Raw genomic sequence first — 20,564 nt, forward strand, 5'->3', positions numbered from 1 at the left:
CTGCATGTGTTATAATCTAAAATTGCCACTAAAAAATCATGTACAGGCATTCAGTAATTGCAGAACAACTGCGTGTGTGCAAATCAGGCGTATGACTGCAGCTACATCTGGTAATTCAGGCTTGTGTACAGTGACTTCCAAACTCAATTGCAGGATAATTCCACCAGAATCGTTGATTTGAAATAGTTGAGCTGGTCTCTGCAATCCCTGGCCCCACCAGGAAGATACCTACACATAGCTGGTAGGGCTGCTTGGTCAGGGAATTTATCAACTCAAATCAAAACCAAACTGACTCACTGTGAAGAGCAGTATCCCTGGGATGCATAAAGCCTCCCACTGCCATGAGTGGGAGGTAAACATATCAAAGAGAGACTGGATCCCTGGGGTTTAGCTCCCTCCATACAATAGTTTGTCAGATTTTGAATTGAAAAGGCTGGGGTTTAGCACTCTTTAAATATAACCAGCCCTGAAACTCCCACCGAGATTCCTTTCTGTCTGCCTTCAGACGATGAGATAAGGCTCCTTCTCCTGTGACTTCAGTCTGGAGTACCTCTATCATCCCTACCCCAACCCTGATAACAGCCAGCTTTGCACATATTTGAGAGCAAGATACCCTCTGAGTTTTGAGAGATTCGTTACTCTTTCTGTGGATCACAGCCTTTGTCTTTAAGACCAAACCCCCTCTGTAATATTTGCATCACAGACTCCCAGCATGATATTTTGGCATCCAAGAGACAACTGACTCCATCTTTTGGCCAGCTTCTTTCCATCATTCTGGGAACAGACACCTTGGACAATCTCCTTTTGTCCCTGCACTGCTTCCCTTTTTAGACCCAATTTGCCCCCTTCCTCTCCCCTTTTCCCAAAGTGCACCAAGACACACAAATTATGGAAACTAAGGCAGCATTTGTGTGTGCTGGGATATACTCGGGATGTTCTGCCCACTTGCACGTGATTCACATCCTCCTAAGCCCACAGGAAATCCCAGCAATATTTTTCCAGGCATATCTCCTGTGCTGAGGTGCTGAGCACAGCAGGGGCTGGAGGAAAGGAGCCATTTCTGCAGTACACGTGATTAGCTGGGAGGGACAGACCCTGTTACTTAGATGTAGCTCTCCTACTCAGTGACAGTGAGAAACGGAGCACAAGGACAGTGCTATCTCCCCAGGCATTTGCTCAGGTTTTTCAGTGATGTATCTGTGAAGCCTCTTACCTCAGTGGATCCAGTAAAAGCGATTTTATCAATGCCCACGTGAGATGCCATGGCTGCACCAGCAACTGGACCAAATCCTGGCAAAATATTGACAACTCCTGGTGGAAAGCCAGCCTGTGGAAATAGGAATGCATGAAGGGAAGCATGATTTGTGAAAACTGACAGAGCATGTTAAACCAGACATGTGCCAGTAGCTCCTTCCCCACAAGGAGAGACAGAGACATTAGTCCCGTCAATTATTCTTACCTCCTTGATGAGGGCTCCCATATAGAGAGCGCTGAGTGGTGTTTGTTCTGCTGGTTTAATAACTACTGTATTGCCACAGCACAGAGCTGGAGCAATCTTCCATGCAAACATCAGCAGGGGGAAGTTCCACTGCAGGAAAAAATAAAAGTTGATAGATGGAAAAATACTGCAGTGGTGTTTTGTTTTCAAGATGTCAAGCTGCTACCTCACTTATTTCTCAGGCTGATCCTCAACATAAATCTTGCCCAGCACAAAGCAAGGATTTTTTTTTTTTTAATTACTGCCATTAAGAAAGAGACAACAGTGACCTTTTAGTTCTTTCTCTCCTGTTCAAAGAAATACAGCCCCCACCCACAGTCTTCATAAAAGAATCTTCTGTTATCTGTTAATTTTGTTAGTCACAACTTTTATTTCATTTACTGTTTTGCAATTGGTACTTCTAATTCTCTCATGACAAACAGGCTGATAGAGTTGGAAAGAACTTTTTGTTTGCATTGACGTTTTTGTGGATGCCAATTTCCTATCCCTGAATACATTTAAGATATAAAATTTATACTCAGATTTATGCAATCCTTAATTGATGGGATTACAGTAAAAAACCCCATAAATGTCGATGCTCGGTCAAAGCATTTCATTTTCCTGAAAACTTCTTACTGAGCATTTATACAGAAAATGTTAAAAGAACAGTAAAAACCAAGCTGAGGAACACTTTGCTGATATAAAATTCTGTATGGTAATTAAGTCCAACTTCGTTTAACTGCAGCAGCAGATGTAGTGAATTATATTAGTTTCAGGCACAAATAATTGTGGGTAAAGATAAGAATAACAAGCCTGTCTGCATCGAGGCCCGATCCTAACAGGTTAAGCAGATAGTCCTGCTGATTTCAGTGGAAATGCCAGAGTAATAAAATAACTGCATTTCCACAGTCACTCTTATAAATGCATATAATAATCTCCTTTGGAAAGAAAATAGAAAGTATCAGGCACAAAGAATCAGCCACTGGCCAGAACATGTTACTGCCTGATGCATATCAGCTGCCACTCTCACAGACATTTCTCTAGCCCCTGGCTAGCTTGAAAAAATACACAACTGTCTTTCCTTCACTGAACACCCAATTTTTTACTCCCTCAGTTGTTTATAAACTCTGGAGACAAAGTGATGTTTTAATTCCATCTCCAGTATATAAACCTGGGAGGGGAGCTATAGAGCCAACAGTGTGCTGACAGCCTGCGCTTCTAATGGTATTGCAGGGAGACCTCTGATGAGTTTTATAGCGTAGTATATAACCCTGTTTATGCTACAAGGCTGCCAAAGAGCGTATGTTTTGATGGAAGCTAGGACGTGAGAGGGGATGAGGAGTTCAGTGTTGGGCTTGCTGTTTAATATTATTTTTGTAATAAGGTATTTGCTGGTGTAATGGCTAAGGGCATGCAGCGGCTCGGAGCCTGCACGCTGGGACTGGTAGCGGCGGAGGAAATAGGGAACAGATCAACAGCAGTGTTAGAAGGGATGCGTGTGACAGCCGTGGTGAGGCTTTGGAGGACAAACTCAGGGGAAGAGGGAACAAGTAGGGTAGATGGCTGGGTACCTTGAACAAGGCAATTTACAAATCTAAACTAAATAAATCCTGCCTTTGGCGTGACCTTCAGCCGCTGCCCAAGTTCATTCAACGGCTCTGTCAGTTAAGCTCAATGACACAAGCCTAAGAGATGCCCAGCAACTTTGGGCTTAGATGTTGGGGTTGTCATTTTGCAAATGCTCATCCTTGTGCTTGGCTGAAGAGTGGGGACAGAGCTGTGGAATCATTCATTCATAAGGACCACTCACAGACCAAGTTAGGAGAGCATATAGTTGATTGCAGGACGGATGTAGCCATAGGCTGAGTCGTTTGCCTGTTTCTCTGAGTTGCTACCGAGTGCCAAACACAATAGCCACCCCTTAACAAAGATAACAAATATAAATAGGGAAAAGGGGCTTAACACTGTTAAAATCATCTTTTCTGGCTGCCCCTCTTTTAATGGAATTGCTGCATGTTGCTGTTTAGTAGCTTTGGGGTTAACATGAACAAAATAAAAACCCAACATCAACAAAAATTTCAGAGAATGTCCTGATTAGTTCCCCAGTGCTTTGTCAAGGAAAAAAGCTTCCACACAATATTTAATAGCTCTATGTGAGCCTCCCATTGAAATTTCTGCCAAAGCCAGTTAACTGGTTCTTCTGAAAAAGTTAGCTTCTCAGTGTAATTCCCATGCAGTGTTCAGCAAGAGTATATTAAGGATGTATATTGGGGTGTAGGGGGAGTATTAGATTTGATGAAACGCTGTGTTTCTCTCTTATAACAAATAAAACAAACATTTCATGTCTTTTATTAGCTCCTCAATGTTAATTGTAATGATATGTCTCCGGCAGTTTCCTTTTCTCCTCCAGCCTTGAAAAAGAAATAGCAGGAAAGAATGGAATTAAAATGCATCACATTCTCCCAGGAACTGAGGAGCCTGTTAAATCACAGTAAAAACTAAATAAATAAAAAGACTACCACAGCAAAGCATCAATTTTCCATAAGTTGTGTGAACATCCATAACCACTGACAGCATATTAACACTGTGTTTTGCTTTGCTTGTTTTAATCATGAGAATTCTATGACTTGAGAACTTAACTCCTAATAACAGAGCCTAAACCCTATTAGCATGTTCAAATAAGCATTTGCAGGGAGGCTGTTAAAGATATGTCAACAATATGAGCTCAGCTTTTTTCGTAATGGAAAACACACATAGCTGAGGACCATGTTTTATGTGTCTTTAAAGAGAGCTGGTTCAAATGAAAATAAATAGAAAGCGCTGGTAGAGATACTCACAGGGATGATCTGTCCACACACTCCGATGGGTTCGTGTCTTGTAAATGTAAAATAATCTCCATCTGAAACAGATGAGCATGGTTACTCTCAAGTGTAGTTTGACTTGGCAGAACAAAAAAAACAGGGAGGGGGGGACGCTCTAAGGATCAGCCTTTGATGGCAGTAAAAGAAATAAAGAAGTCATGGAAATGTTTTTTCATGAGCCAGCATGGGAAACCTGGGTTCAGGAGCAACCTAATTGTTCTTTCTGTGGAACAAAGGAAGCAGGCATCCCATCAGAAAGTAACCTGCTTTATGCCTCTGCTGATTTCAGGGTGAGAGGAGTGAAGGGAGAGTCACAAAGGCAATTTCCTTTAAGGCATGACTGGAACACAGCAATGTAGAGCAGATGTAAACATGCAGAGTAACATACATCTCACTTTATTTTCTGTTGAAGATACGGGCGATTTCATGTAAGATAATGATATACCACACTCTGTAAATGCAGAATGAGAAGGGGAAGCCTGTGACTGATGTGTAATTGAGCAGAATTTACTACAGCAGACAACACTAAGGAAACCACAGGGGTCATCATATAGCCATGCTCTGCTAGCTGGCTTGCAGAACACAGCCTGTATCAGAAAAGGCCTCAAGCTAAATAGGCAGTCAATTTAAGTTGAGAGGGAAAAGTTGGATGCTGCTGGAAAACAAGTCAACAGAGAATAAAAGAAGTTTTCACAAACCTTTTGAGGAAGGTACAGGTAAATGACTAAATGAAGGGACCAAGTCACTGGTGACTTGGAAATGGTGGGCTTTTCTCACCAGACTACTGACAGAAATAAGAATATTGACTGAGAAAGAGCCTAACAACAAAGATGCAGGAAAAGCAGACTGTATGTTCACAAACAGCAGGTGTGGATGGTAGGAGGTTAAAGGGGATTACTTCTCTCTGATCTGGTGATTATTTTTAAGGTCCTGATGAACAAAAATGGCAAAGAACTCCAGGGGTGGGGGTGAGAGGTATCATTACTTAAAGTGAGTGCTGTGCTCGATCTGCAGCCCTTAACTAAAGCACTGTCGGGCTTAGGGCAGCCAGAGTCAGGTCGTGAAATAAACAGATCTGTGGTTTGGGGTCAGGCCTGTGGTTGGTGGGAACCTTTCAGCTGCCTGGCCTGCTCAGAGCAGCAGGCCTCTGTGCTGGTGGAAGGGAGTAAGAAAAGGGGAGATTACAGTGCTTTTGTTCCCATGTCACTGTCCAAGGCAGGGGTTTGTGCTCTTCTTCACATGGTGAGAGAGCAGAGAGGCAGCTGTGGCCTCTACCCCGCTCAGCCTGGAGCCGCAGCCAGCTTCACTCAGTGCTGGGGAAAGACCTAACTGCACAGCGAAGAGGACGTCTTGAGAACCTGCTGCAATGGCCTCCATTATACATCTGGTAACAATAAATGGGTTAATCCATAAAGCTTCTTGGGTTTAAGGAAAGACTTCAACTTGAATTTGATTAGAAATAACTTCTTTTCAGGTCTGCTTATTTCTGTACATCTACTTTTACGGGATTTGTTCAGGAGAAACCTGAGCTAGAGTAGCTAATACATTAGCTGGGGGCCAGACACAGTATAATTATGAGAAAGTAACAATAGTCTGCAGTCCAGACAAGGGACAAAACAGAGGAAATAAAAAGGGGAGAGTGAGAGAGAAAAAGAGATTCCTATGAGGTAAAAGAGGAAGAAAACAGTTGGTCAATCAGTTCGCTCTGTATTGACAAAATGTCATTGCATTGTTTTGATCTCCTGATGCAGCATCTAAACAACTTCCCAATGGAGATGAAAATATTTGTTTCTCAGGCTGAGATGAGATGAATAGTTTGATTTTCTAGGTTATCTTTCACAGATCCTAGCATAGTTCACAGAGCAGAGGAAGAATCATCATCAGACCAGACTGAAGAAGTAAAGTAGAAGTCAAAATACAGATAAGTATATACAGGCAAAGCTGTCTGAGTGATCAAGAAGAACATAGAGGAGACAGCTAAAAATACCAGCTTGTACTCAGTAGTACTGTGAGAGGTGGATTCTCAACCAGAAGGATGGTGACAACATAACAGTAACACAGTTATGTTAGCACTGTCTGACTTTAGATCGTCACTGCATAATCACTGCCACATGTCTGCGTGCTTCATAACCTAAAGTTATAGATAACCTGAACCTGCTTGCCAAATCAGACAAATGGTGGCTAATTCTACCCAATGTGGGCAGAACCTTCTTCCACAGAGCACTACCTCCCATGCAGAGTTGCTGGCCCTGCTTTCTTCCAGCAGACTCTAGACAGATGTCCTTTTCGACACCCACTTCCAAAGTTCATCATCCACAGACTTACTGTTAAGATGGGATTTTTGAGGTTGTTTTCCAAAGGTATCTTGTGAACATACATGACTTGAAGTTATTCAGATCTTCAGATGGCTCTGGACAGGCCAAAGATGTATCTAAAAGCTGTCTTGTCCATAATGTAAAATGACCTGCTACATGGCACAGTAACGCAGCACTGCTGAACACTAAGCACAGGAAGCTGCTGTGTGCTCAGGAATTAAAGAGAAGACTTTGCAATGGTTTAGAGTTTTCAGATTAGTTTATACACGTCATGTTTATTCTAAGATGCTTTTGCTGATGATTGTTACTCTTACCCTTCTCCTAGCTGGCAGCGAGAACAACATTGCCTGAGAGGGATCAGAGTTTGCTCCCACATCCAATCTAAAAAATTGTCTTAAAAAGGTATTTTTAATATTCTTAGCTGATGAAGACTGGCCTTTTTCAGTCCTCTCTGGCACTAATACAGCCAGATCAATTTGCAGCTTCTTAGCACCTGGTCCAAAGATTTTTATATTTTAATCAGAAAAGGAGCCCCATTTCTCCCGGGATCTCACCCGCAGACAGCAGCCCCTCCACAGGTGTGCCTGTTTGCTCACATTCCCACCAGGAGCCTTGGTCCTGGGTGTTTTATGTGCGTATCAGTCATAATACAGTCACAGCAGGACACAGCAAACAAGGGGGTAAGGAGAGCCAAGCTGGTTCTTTAAGCTGTCTCATATCATATATTGATTTAAAGATACATTTTTGCTTGCACTCAGTCTATTGGTGTAACAGTTTCTGGCCTCACATCATAGAATCATAGAATCCCAGACTGGTCTGGATTGGAAGGGACCCCAAGGATCACAGAGCTCCAACCCCCCTGCCACAGGCAGGGACACCAACCTCCAGGCCTGGAGCTACACAAGGTTGCCCAGGGCCCCAGCCAACCTGGCCTTGAACAGCCCCAGGGACGGGGCACCCACCCCCTCTCTGGGCAGCCCCTTCCAGCCCCTCACCACTCTCTCTGTAAAGAGCTTCCCCCTAATATCTAATCTAAACCTCATTCAGTTTTAATTTAAATCATCAAGACTTTATGCATGGGAGCAAGCAAAGGGCAGCTCTGGGACCAAAAGGAACGTGACCATAAAACATACTGTTCTTCTAGCTGTCTACCACTCACCTGTTTTTATTTCAGAGGGAAAGAAAACCTCAACAGAAACAGGTGAAACATTGGGAGGTTTCAGATTGTTGGCACACTGAACAGAAAGAGGGATACTTAATAGAGTTTTAATTTTGGTTTTATCACCTTGTTTGGTTTCCTTTGGTGAGCTGACGGTAAGTGAATGCAAAGAGCACCACTGCCTGACACTGGCCTTGCTCTGAAATAGCCTTATAAGAATGACAAGTTTATGGTGTGAAACTGGAGGAATACAGAGGCATGGTAAACCAAGAGGAGGAACTAATTAATACCTCGAAAAGCTGCACAGAGTGAGGATGCTACACCACTGATAACTCTGTGAGCACTGAAGTTTGCATTTAGGAAGGCCTGCTGAAAATGGACCTTCCTCTCCCCCAGCATGGCTCACCTCAAAAAGATACACCACTCAAGGACAAGAATAAGCAGAGAATATTTACTCTCCTTAACCTGGCAATGCCTTTTGGTGACTGATCTAAATTCTATGTACTTGCAGGGCTAATGAGTGAGAAGGAGGCATTAACTGACCAGGGAGAAAGGGATTAGGGAACAGGAAATTTGCTGAATATATGAATTTATGGTGTGCTCTGCACTTCTGCATGTTTAAATGTGACGTGCAAGCAGCAAACCCAGGATTTATGAGTGTCAGCCTAAATGACTGTGGAAATCTTCAAAAGCCCTTACAGGAGAGTCTACACCTGAAATTTAATATTGCCATTTCTTTGGTAAAAATGTAGCAGTGATGCTAAACATAGGTGAGTTCACACTGCAACTTCAGTAAGCCAAAAAGAATCCATAGAATAAATGCTGGGTTTCCTTACTGTTTCTCCAAAGATTTGGTTTATGCTGGTAAAAGATGAGTACATTTACCTTAATGACTGCACCTGCATAAAATCATTCTTGGCTATCATGTGCCATTTTGCATAATTACAGCAGTTGGTACATCTAGTCCAGGCTGCAAATGAATATGCTCACAAGAGAAAATGCAGCCTGGTTTTGTTAAACAGCTGGGAGGGAGGGGCAGGAGAAAGAGCCTTGTTAACTAAAAACCCCCAGACAGTAAGGACTTTTTTTCTTTTCTTACCTCTTTAGCAAAAAATAAGAGCAGAATAACACATTTCCTGGCACTCATCAAGATTTCTCTCATACATACAATGTAAAACTCATCCCACTGAATAATTTCTAGAAAAATATATAGCAAAATATATCTGATACTTATGTACAGTTCTTTATAGTAACATTACAAAGTCTCTCAAAGTATAAATGAATTTGGATCCAGTGTTAGTCCTAAGTAAAAGGATTTGCATAAGCAGTAAGAAGACATACATATATAAACAAGATATATACGTAAGCATACTGTGTCTTAAACAGGCAGATAACACTGTTTTCATGTGTTCTGAGGTATTTTTCAGGCCTATACTGCATCCTTTTTAGAAGTGTAACAGTATTTAACTGTGGGTATTGAGCTGTCTCCTTCTCAGACAGAAACAAACCACTCTTTGGGATGTGTGTGGAGGGAAGAACAACAGCAGGTTGTCTATTCCAGCCCTTGCTGACTTGCAAACATCTGCTTCAGCAACATGATACACACTACAAGACCAAACCCAGGTCCTCTTCTGCCTTTCCTGAAGCTGTAATGGATAAGGCACTTGGCCTTGAGAAAGGTGTAGGTGTGTACCTGTGCCTTCATCCTCCTTACCTACAGGAATGGTCATTCCGTGGATTTTGTCTGCCCAACCAGCATAATACCTCAGGGTTTTTATCACTCCCTGAAGATCCACGTAGAAAGCTTGCAGGAAGGGTTTCCCACTGTTCAGTGATTCCATGGTCTAGAGGACAAGAAAAAGTTAAGAGAGAAAAGCACAGCAGCATTTTTGGGGTCTTGTCCTGTATTGGTATTTACTGCCTTGAGAGCTCCTCAGTCGTGACAGACTTTAATGAAGGCCAACCAGTTATGCCTTGGCATGTTCTTAACCCACAAGGTTCAGCCCAGCTATCCAACCCCCCTTTGTTACTTCTTTTTGCAAATGTAAACAAAAAGCATTTCCTTTAAAAAAAATCTGGTTCCTTCTGGAGTTTTCTGGGGTGGCTGTGATTTCAAGAACGTGTGCATGGGTGTGTGCTTATGTGTGTCTGTCTCTCTGTCTTGTGGGTTTGTGGGTGTATCCACATGCATGTACATGTGCCTGTGTGTATTTTGGACCTCACCACCCCTGTGTTTGGTCCAGATACATAAATGCTAAATTGCTTTAATCGGGAGCCAAGATAAAAATGCCTGTCAAACTGGGTTCTGTTATGTTAATGATAACAGCTGAGAAGGGGCTCCTTGTAACCCCATATTAATGATCTGAATCCATAAAGAGAAGAATGGACATATCCCTCTTTAGATAATTGATGTGAATATAAAAATTTCTCTATGTGGCTGCCAAGACTCCTGCTGAGGTCTGAGATATCTATACTGTACAGCCAGTTTATTTATTGCCATCAAATAAACAAACTCTCCTCTAGGGAAGCTCATAAATTAACAAGCTAATGTCCTTATTTTTAAGTTAATATTCCTATTTTAAAAGTATCTTATAAGCTATCCTCTTAGGGGTTCCTAAGATCATTTAGCAAAAAAGAATCCAATAAAATATCCTAAGATACTGAGTGGCTTAACTCATTTTCAATAGCTGTCTAATAGAAATCATTAAGAATGGGCAAAGTACGCCCATGTGTAACACACCAACCATCAAATGAGTTTCTGTAGAGAAGAATGGAGGCCTAATTCTGCACTGACTTATATCCCCAAGAGCAATGAATGGCACTGCCTGCAGTGCAATTCAGTAAGGAAGTTGGCTCTAGAAATACAAATCAAATGACAGGCAGAGTAAAGTTGATTTGCTGTGCACTTCCTTCTCCCTGTGGCGATTTTACAGTATACACTGGTGGTAAGATGATTTAAGTGTTGACAAAGCTGGAATTAAGATGTTCACCAGCTTAGTTCAAAGCACTTGACATGCGGAAAACCACATTAACAATGCCCGCGCTTCGCTGGCTTCACGCGCCAACAGCGGAGCGCAGTACCCAGCGCTCACGCTCCAGCTCAGTGTCACTAGCATTGCACCTGCCATCTCATTCATACGTGCTAAAGCACCTCACTCACTCTGCTGGCTTTTATCTGAGAAGAGTTACAAGCACACATAACAGGGTACACATGTGTGCACGCCCATTCCTTTCTCTGTTATCAAATTTAAAGCTCATTTGAGTCAACTGGAAGACTTGTTGACTTTGATGAGCTTTGGATCATGTCTGAAGTAGACAGTCAGCCATCTCAGCCATCAAGCCCAGTGCAGCTTTCCATGTTAGCTCATATTAACACATTTATGAACTCATTTATTCTCAGAATGTAAACCTGTTGATTTTCATGTGTCACTTACAGCAAGAATTGCCCTGTCTCTTTCAACCAAGTCTGCCAGCTTGTCCAAAAGCTGGCCTCTTTCCGAGGCATCCATTCTCCTCCAGACTGAACCTAGAGAGAACGCCAGGCGAGCTGCCCTCACTGCTTTGTCCGTATCAACCTGTCAAGAAAGGAAAAAGAAGCTGTAGGCACTGAGGTGGAGACCATGACCAGGCTTCTGGAATCCGCTTTCATACAACCTCACTCACGTGATGGGTTTCGGAACCGCGATAAATCAAAGTGCTACTCTGGCTCTGGTGCTTCCATCTAGTTGTGCTTTTCTACCCATTCACAGGCTGCATTACCTTGTCAGCTTCCTGGATCTCACAGATCTGCTCTCCTGTCGCTGGGTTATACACTGGGAATATTCTCCCACTTTCAGAATTTTGCCACTCATTATTGATGAAAATCTGGAAGAGGAAGAAGAGTCATCAGCCCTCCTGCAGGAGCAAACAGTAGCATGTGTAACAACAAACTCCCAGGGAACACTGCAGATTCTGGTACAAAAGAGCCCAAACTTATTTATGTCTGAGAATCAGTTCTCAAGAGTTCACACCAAGGGTCAGCCCCTGAAGTCTTTCTGTATTCTGTGGCAGTGGTACTATAGAAGCAACATCAAACTATCTTGGTTGACATTCAGATTTGGTTCAAAAACTGTAACTAAAATAAAATAAATATCTGTATCAGAGAAAAAGCCTTGAAACTGCTGGAGACAAGACAAGGATTTGGAGTAATCATTCAATTTGGTAAGTAAACATTTGGTCACTGATACAAGCCAGTCAAGGCTGAATAATCTCAAACATCACAGCTCTTCAACACACAGTCGGTTGATTATGGCCACAGTGATGGCTGGCAGCACAGAATTAACTTGCTTATCTGCTTGGAACAATGGAAATTGTTACATTCTGTCAGTGTTTACATCATTTTAATTGTTATGGGCAAAGCAAATTTGAATTTTAATGGTGCTGACAAGAGCTGTCTTGAGAGAGGTAATGACAAGTGAGTTTATTTAAGGTAGAGTTTTACTGGTAGCTGCAGACATGCCACACTGCATGAGTTTCAAGAACAGGATGCACTTTCTTATTAGCAAACATGAAATAGATCACTCAAGGAAAACGAGGGAGGAGTTCACCCCTGGAGAGAAGGAAAGTTCACCACCGTTTTTGCAGGAGGGAGTTGTGTCCATAGAGACAAGGACCTTTCTCCAGTTAAAGCAGAGCAAAGCAGAGCTCTCTGTAACCCACAGACCCTACATCTGCATGGGTAGAATCAGGAGTCTCGGCTCTCCTCAGAGATACTCAGGTAGTAGAAACTGGCCTGTATGATAAATATTGAGTATTGGGCCACTTTCCTCCCGGAACCATCACGGACACGGGGACAAAACCCCGTCCCACTGATGAGGCAGAATAAACGTCACAGACAACTTGTCCAGAGCAGAGCTCTGCCACCTCTTTAATCTTGCCCTTTCTGTTGTCTCCCTACCATGCAATAAAGCAGCTGTTATCTTTGTACTGGTACATGGCTCAGGTCAGCCAGATGAGCTGAAGGAGATGATGGAATGCAGTTCATATGTAAGGACTTTGCTTAAATGGTGTCAGGTTATCAGTTCCTTTGCTGTTTGTTTTCTTTACAGCAAGGTTTGATGTGGCAAAACCAGGATGAAAAAACTACATTTTTCATGTGGAAATTAATGCAATTCCCACTGGTCCTTTCTACTCACAGAATGGTATGATATGATTACAGATCAGCTGCTGCTGATTTTTTAGCCTTGGAATAGTACAAGGAGGACAGCTGCACCAGCCTGCCAACCACAGAGTTCAAAACTTACTCTAACTTAAGCGTTTACAACTTGTCTGATGGCAAAAAAAGCATCGGGAGCAAAATCAGGTGTTTAAGGAAAGAGGATCACCAAAGCATTACAATTCCTGTAAGGAAGGAAGGGAGCTGGTTACAAACCCCTAAGAAAAAACTGTGCTGGGAAAAAAAAAAACCCAACACTGCTGTAGGAATAAAAAAGGCAGCCAAGAGAAAATACAAACTGAAGGCTCAAGACCAACAGTTGCAATACCAAAGAAATTAACCTGGTGAGGACATAGTGAGGTGCTTGTGCATTTTTAAGAACCTAAATCAATTTCACACTCATATTTGCACATGAAGGCCATGATGTGTCTGTAGAGATTTCTGTTGCCAGACATGAGCTTGCTCAACCTTTTCCCCAAGCCAAATGGAAGCCATGTAGCTGTGTTCTTCTCAGCAGGGCTTATTAGCTCAGGCTCAGTGCCACACTAACTGCAGTGACACAGCTTCTAGTTCAGAGATGACTCATGTCCAGCTGACTAAGGACAGGGGCGGAAGGAACTTGTGCCTGCCTGGAAGAGACTGGTGATACAACAGCTGTGCACAGAAACCAACCCTCGCACGCCCTTTTGCTTTCATGGCTGTGTGTCCCTTGTGTTTCCTTACCTTCCCTATGCCTCTAACCTCAGCCACTTCACTGTGTGCCCTTCCCTGCATTGCAGAGTCCATCCTTTCTTTACTTACCCCCCTTTTTGTCCTGGTTTTCAGCAGCAGATGAAGCCAGGACCTACCACACCATTGCCCATCTATCACTTTTTTTGCACACTGCATTTATCTTGAACCTGGTCATGTCCTTGGACAGTAGGGTCCTCAGGCTCTGGGTGGTGTCTTCCTGCTCAGTTGATTACACTACTTTGCAAACTGAAATATTGGCCCCATCAGGACATTTTGGAGTCAACCCAGACAAAATACGGTAATGAAAGAATCACCAGTGAGATCTCCAGTGACTAACACCATCAGCCAAAAGCCTCTGGTGTATCATTGTCACTTTGCAGAGTGTAAGTAAGTGAAACAAAGAAACTCTGTGACCTGTGTGGAAGATGGATTTTACTGAGGTCCTTTCCATTGCAGTCAGTGGAGTTAACGCCGTGCACAGAGTGCATGGGGGTGCACTGAGGAGGGAGTGGAAGGCAGAAAAGCTGGCAGCTTCAGGGACAGATGGTAAGAAGAGATGTAAAGATGGTTGTTTAAGGTTACAGTATATACATAGATAGGTTCCTCATGTGATCTGTCTTGAAAGAATAAAACAGGTTGAGTACAAGAACCTGAGCAGTGGAAACAATCACAAGTCTCTTCCCATAGAGAAGTGGCCTGTTTAATCTTTTATTTAAAAAGATTAAAACAGGTCAACTACATTCTGCTGGCAAGAACACCTATCCTCACAGTTGCTTTTACAAGGCATTCCATCCTAGGAATAAGAACTAGTGCCTGAGAAGGACAAGTGCTGCAATTCAAGTTGACTGGAACTCCATGGTGTGTTACTTTATCGAACGCTCTATTTATCCCACAGATTTAGAAACAGAACAGCAATTGCAAATAGTTCAAATAGGATATGAGAAGGATCTATTTGGCAATAAGCTAGAGTTGAAGGCAAGAGAAATTGCTACTGTTAATGGTTAATGTTAGTTTCTTCCTGTTCCACTTTCTATAAACAAGGTATTGCCTATACAAGCTCATTACTGTAAACTGAGCACATTTAAATTGGCAGTAAAATCAGAGTATTTACTCTAGTGCACAAATAAAGTACCTAGTCCCATGTTTTGGAACAGTTTCAAGTCTTGAAATGCAGCAGCTGGCGGCTTTACAAGCAAAACCTTACACTTAAATAATTCACTTTTGAAAGTTTTAGGTGTTCTGTGTCAGGTAGTACCATTCAGCAGATATTCCTACCACCAAGACACAGATTCTTTTGCAATAAATTTGCATTCACAAGGGGTTTTATAACTCCTCCAGCACTACTGACTCCAATGGCTGTTGATTAAACGTATATATCCCGTACATTTAATCTGACTTTCATTATGGCCACTTCGTAAAAATGCCATGAAATGGACAAGCGATGACACATTGCAAGAACAAGAAATCCCTGCAAAGCCTCAAATTGGGTTTTTTTCCTGCCTAATTTATAGAGACCATGGTAAAGGCTAACTCTAAATCAGGGAGAATATTTGACAGCAAATGTTCCTATCTATGGATTATATATAACCCATCCTAAACACCAGATGAAAAAGGGGTAACCCTAGAAAAAAGAAGGGCTTGCTTCCATGTAAATCATGCTACAAATTGGACAACACCCAGTGAGTTCATTGTTCAACCTCAATTGTGAAGGCTATTCACATTTACTATTCCCCTGGAATCAATGTTAATTAAGGCTGACTGGGGCTATAAATCAGCCTTTGGTTTTTACAACTTAATTCAGCATTAAGCATATATATGTAAATAAAAGGTAACTGATTAACCACTTGAGTTTTCCAGGAGTTACTGAGGTAATCTGTTTTTGTTTGAGTCCTAGTGTTACCTTTTGTGATCCGCAGTAAGGAAAAGTATGTAATATGTCATGTATTTGCTATGTGGTATTGTGAGTAGTTAAATAATCTGGCCTGTTGGGTGCTATCAAAACGCTGCCAACATGGAAAGGGAAGAAGAGAACACTTGAAAGAAATTTGGAACACATGAGCATTTAGTATGCCATCTACTCTCAGCACAGCCAGTAACTGCAGTAATGTCAGAGCAGGAAGAGAAAAGGCAAGCCTTCCTCTTTACCTACACGTCCCTGTCAGTACAGTCATCTGGCCAAGAACAAAACCAACCAGCAAACAGACGATGGCTCCTGTAAGCAAGGCAGCGAGCTGGAGCTGGTGTGCCTTGCTGGAAGGGGGAAACGAAACACTATCTGCTCCCAGCAGTGCTGCTTAAGGCACCGTGCAGAAGACGGCAGCGGTGAGGTAGCGGCTGGGTGAGGTGTGTGCACGTGTGTGGGATGGGGACGTTTCAGACAGGCCTGTGAGCATAACGGGTGTGGCTGGGCGCTCCCGTTGGCCCTGTGAGTGTGCCTGTGGAGTGCCATCATGCTCATGAGGGCTCACCATAAAGGCCTCTCTATGAGTTCTGTTCCCTTCCAAATGAAAGATGGAGAAGGCATGGTGATTCCCAAAACAACAGGCACATCCCTCCTGGTACTGACAATAACCTCTTCCTCACATGCATGTGCTGTCATAGACCTTTTGGTAGCACGCTGCAAGATAACAGGCACACCAGGTATTTGTAGGTGCAGGTTCTGCCCGTGGTTAACTACACATGGCTGCTGTTGACAGAGGGCCCTAGGACTAATCAAGGCAGTGATCTGACCCCTCCTACAGGGCACATGCCTGTTCAGGGCCTTTGAGATACCATCTAATACAAAAGAGTATAGAAAGGAAAAGGAAAATTCAAAGCCATGTGAAAATTCAAGTTACTTTGAGCCCCTGCTGACGTGTAGTCGGAAGGAACTGACGCGCTGCGTTTCGCGTAAGCCCTGCACTTCCAAAGCATCATGAACTGAGTTCAACAGCCTTTCTGGATGCTCATCAGTGTTGAAATCAAGCCAAGAGTAATGTTCTTAGCATAAAGTGAAGCAAATCAAACTTTGCAATTAAACAACTACAATGTCTTGTTTAAGTAACCATCTGTCCCAGTTGGCTTACTAATAATTAGCAACTTCATTGCAAACCAAGCAGGTAATTGGAGCAATAAGTGTTCAAAGAGAAAGGGATGTGTACAAAACCAGGCTGAACAATCTCATCTGCAATGCAGTAGTAGCAAAATTTAGAGCAGGAAGAAAATGGGTAGGATTTTGTGTTCTCATCACTATTTACCAGTGAAAAAATACCAACCAACGATCTCTGTGGGGTGCGTATGTATCTAATGAAAAGGCAGCACAGAACTAACAACACCCTCTTTGCAGCAACTAGTTGAATGAGATTTGGTTTTGTGGCACTACAGATTCCTTCTGATGTTCACTGGGGGACAAGCCCTGGGTCTGGAAAAGGGAACTGATTGATTTTTCAGTTCACTGGGGATTCCTGCACACTCGGTGTCTCTTTTTGGTATTGTCTGCTCGGAAAACAGAGGGAAAAAAGGGAATTTGGGCTCCTTTAATCTGTAAGAGTAATCAACACAGGTGGCAACAATGTAACTTTTCATTTCCTCTCCTGAAAATGTTCTCAAATGATGTGTGAGTGAAAAGATGAGCTACATTCTTCACTCCATAATACTTAGTGATGATGTCATCAGACATTTTCTTTGGGCTCCCAGCTGTATAAGAGCTTCAGCCAGTGGACAGACAGTGGCCTAGCATTCAGCTCTTTGGAGGTGGAATTATTTTCCCATGGATTTAATAAACAATGTTTTTGTGCTATTGCAGCTCCAGAAATGTTTTTGGTACAGGAAGAGGATTTTAACATCCAAATAATAATGGCTTCCCACAGGAGATACGGTTCTGGATGAACGGAGGAAGGAATGGGAATTTCCTAACTCAATTGATTTAGTAGCTGGTTATAGTCTCATTCCATCAAAGATCTTTTTTTCATATGTGACTTTCTCTAGAGAGCCTTTGACATGAAAGCTGCAAGGATGGGGGAGGGGGCATCAGATGCCAGAGTACTTTTTATAAGAGAATCACAGCTGTTCAGCGCTCAGTATCTCCTCATAGCCAGAGGCCTTACTACATAATGGCACTTTTTTGGGGGGGACAGGGGACATACAACAATTTTAGAGGCATGCAAAAAATCCAGCAGCAGCATTTCCCTTGGTAAATACTGCATAACATCACAGATACTGGGCACCTGTGCCTCAGTCTGCTCAGGAAGTTTCATATCCTTTCCCATCCCGGCAACTTCATTTCCTCTGCTTTGGAAACGTTTCAAGAGCCCTAACGATTAGTGCAACTGGGAGGGAACGAAGGAGAAGGGATTGCCAATCAGAGGTGCAGCTTGTTTATTTTCTCAGGCTTTGTTTTCCTTCACTTTTATGGCCGCCTTGATACAACTGATCTCCCACGTTCTAGCCAGAGCGTGCGGCGGGCGCTCCTGGGAGAGCCTGCAGCCCACAGCTGGCGTCAGGCGCAGCAGAGCCCGGGGCGCGGGGCGGCACCCGGAGAGCAAAAGGCAGCCCCAGAGCAAGAGGCAGCCCCAGCAGCCCGGCTGCGGCCTGGCCAGCAGTGGGTCAGCAGCGCCATTTATTTCAGGGGAGGGCTCGCTGGGGTGACCGGCAGAGACCCTGCGCCCCGCTGGCAGGGCGCAGGGCACGGGCAACGGGCTGGGAGGCCCATCTGCAAACAGACTGGGTGCAGATCCCGCTTCTCCAGACACTCCGCGAGTGACCTTGGTGGGGCCGTGCCAGCAACAGTGTTGCTTTCAGGCACTGCCCCCACCCGAGGCGAGGCAGGCACATAAACAGAAACGGTTAGAGCAAGATTTGGGTCCTTGTGCAAAAGATGCCTTTTCAATTGTGGAGGAACTGTCATTGTTTTAAGAAGACTAACTGAACTTTTCATTCTGGCAAGCCCGTGGACATCGCTGGTCTGCAGCCACTAGAGGTCCAATCCCACCCACAGTCAAATAAAAGGAAACATCCAACTGGTTTCAGTGGGAGCTGAATCAGTCCCCAGTCGATGAAAAGGAAGCAATGGCAACAGCCTCCAGAGGGATGTTTGTACTGGGAGATAAAGCTGTTTCATTGGAAACTTGACACCTGCTCTAGAGCCTGTGAGGTCTGTGAGGGCCAAACAAAACCAGAACATGTTGATTTTTATTTTTCCTTTTTGGCTGCTGGGTTGTCCTGGCTCCTTCCTTCTCCTTACCCCACACACACATGCACACTCCTCCAAACAAAAGAGATTTGAAAAGAAAGAAGAGCTCTTTTCTAACCCTGGCTGTGTTTTGTGGTATTTGGGTTGCTTTTTTAAAAACTCATTTGGACCTCAGAGCCAGAAGGGTTGTGTCATGGCTTTTAGACATGGGCTATCATAAATGAAGGTATCCTTCATAAACCCAAGCTTGACATTTCACTCAAGAAATCTGGAGTCCAAACGTCAGAGAGTACTGAGAGGGTTGGAGAATGTGAAACATTTGCAAACATACTGCAGCAGGAGGATCCAAAAAGTAGAATTGCAAATCAAATCTCTGCACAGGAAGCGAATGAGGCTGCTCTGGTTGTGCTGCCAGCACAGTCAGACACTGAAATCTAGTAGAGTTACTTCTACGCAACCTGAGACCTGTGCCAAGGTTACGTGTCTGGGGGAGAAGACCAGTGTTCAGCTTCTCTGGATGCAACTTGCAAGTAGCAAGGCCTCAGACAAGCCTACTGAAATCAGAAACAGTCCTTGACATCAGAGGACTTCGGAGCGCAAGCCAAGTATTTAAAACAGGTAAACACCTCAAGGTCTCAGTGACATTTCAGCGTGTCTAAATGAAGTCAGATTTCAGCACGGAGACATAAGCTGGAGGAGGGTTCATAGGCTCTGGTACCTAACGGTAGCATCTAATGCAGAAGCTCAGTCTCTTTCCAGGCCCCATGGGGTGTGAGGAGGGAGAAGCTGTCCCTTGGGGGCTCTTTCTTGCCTGCTTGGATGTCTGGTTTAAGGGCTTCACGGCAGATACGGCGAGTGCCCCGCCGCGCCAGGGCACAGGCAGTACGGGCTGGGGGAATGGTACGCGAGGGAACCGGTGTGACTGGGAGGAGAACCTGGGGGAATCCAGGGCCCTGAGCAGCAAATGGAATCAGAGAAAGGGCTTGAAGCCTCCTGTCAGACTGCTGTGAAAGTGGAATGTAACGTCATTTTTTCTCCCCTATGTCCCAAATCCCTCACACCAAATGTTTGACCTGCCTGTTTTCCTGTCTTAATTAGTCTCCTGCCCAACTCCTGAGAGTTGGGTCTGTTCTTTTGCAAATGGCAGCACATCAGACAGGGGAAACCTGTCATGTTTATTTTCTAAGCTGTTGGGGGCACCCATTTGAAAAAACTCCCAGCTTATCTAAACGTTTTTGTTTGTATGATTTTGAATTAGGAAGTGCGAGTAATTAGTTAAGAAGATTAAGTAAGTCTTAACAACATGCAGTAGCATGCTTACTCTCCTCCTCCCCCGCAAGTATTTCCTGCACAAAGCCCAGGCTGCCAAACTGTGATGATACCCTTTTCTATTTTAGTTTCTCACTGTGCCACATGCTGATACAGCATCCGTTATTTCCATTCACTCTCATTAAAGGGATTATTTTGCGCCTGGTTGTTCAAGAAAATTAATCTAAGGAGAAGAAACTTCAGATTGTTTTGTCTGTTGAACTATACACTCCACAAACATTTTAGTCCTTTTGGCTGCCTTTATTAAACCTCTGGGAAGAAACTTTACTTACAGCAGATAAAGGCTTTCTACAAAGTGATTTCTACTTTTTTTTTAAAAAATATTAA

The 20,564-nt window shown here is 43.4% G+C and overlaps 1 protein-coding gene across 2 annotated transcripts in view; it reads right to left on the reverse strand.

The window, feature by feature from the left end:
• ALDH1A2 (aldehyde dehydrogenase 1 family member A2) overlaps positions 1-20,564 on the reverse strand; it is a gene marked incomplete at its 5' end in the record, with an annotated part of 51,064 nt that overhangs the window by 15,980 nt on the left and 14,520 nt on the right. Inside the window, 6 exons of one of the 2 annotated variants that reach the window (XM_084268132.1) lie at positions 1,214-1,327; positions 1,460-1,588; positions 4,315-4,376; positions 9,527-9,656; positions 11,247-11,387; positions 11,572-11,676. In XM_084268132.1, coding sequence (XP_084124258.1) covers positions 1,214-1,327; positions 1,460-1,588; positions 4,315-4,376; positions 9,527-9,656; positions 11,247-11,387; positions 11,572-11,676 — 681 coding nt within the window. The remainder of the gene's footprint in view (positions 1-1,213; positions 1,328-1,459; positions 1,589-4,314; positions 4,377-9,526; positions 9,657-11,246; positions 11,388-11,571; positions 11,677-20,564) is intronic. The other variant, XM_084268133.1, reaches the window with a different exon arrangement.

This window comes from Gallinula chloropus, assembly GCF_964237585.1.
Source record: "Gallinula chloropus genome assembly, chromosome: 9".
In the NCBI taxonomy this organism is placed as follows: Eukaryota; Metazoa; Chordata; class Aves; order Gruiformes; family Rallidae; genus Gallinula; species Gallinula chloropus.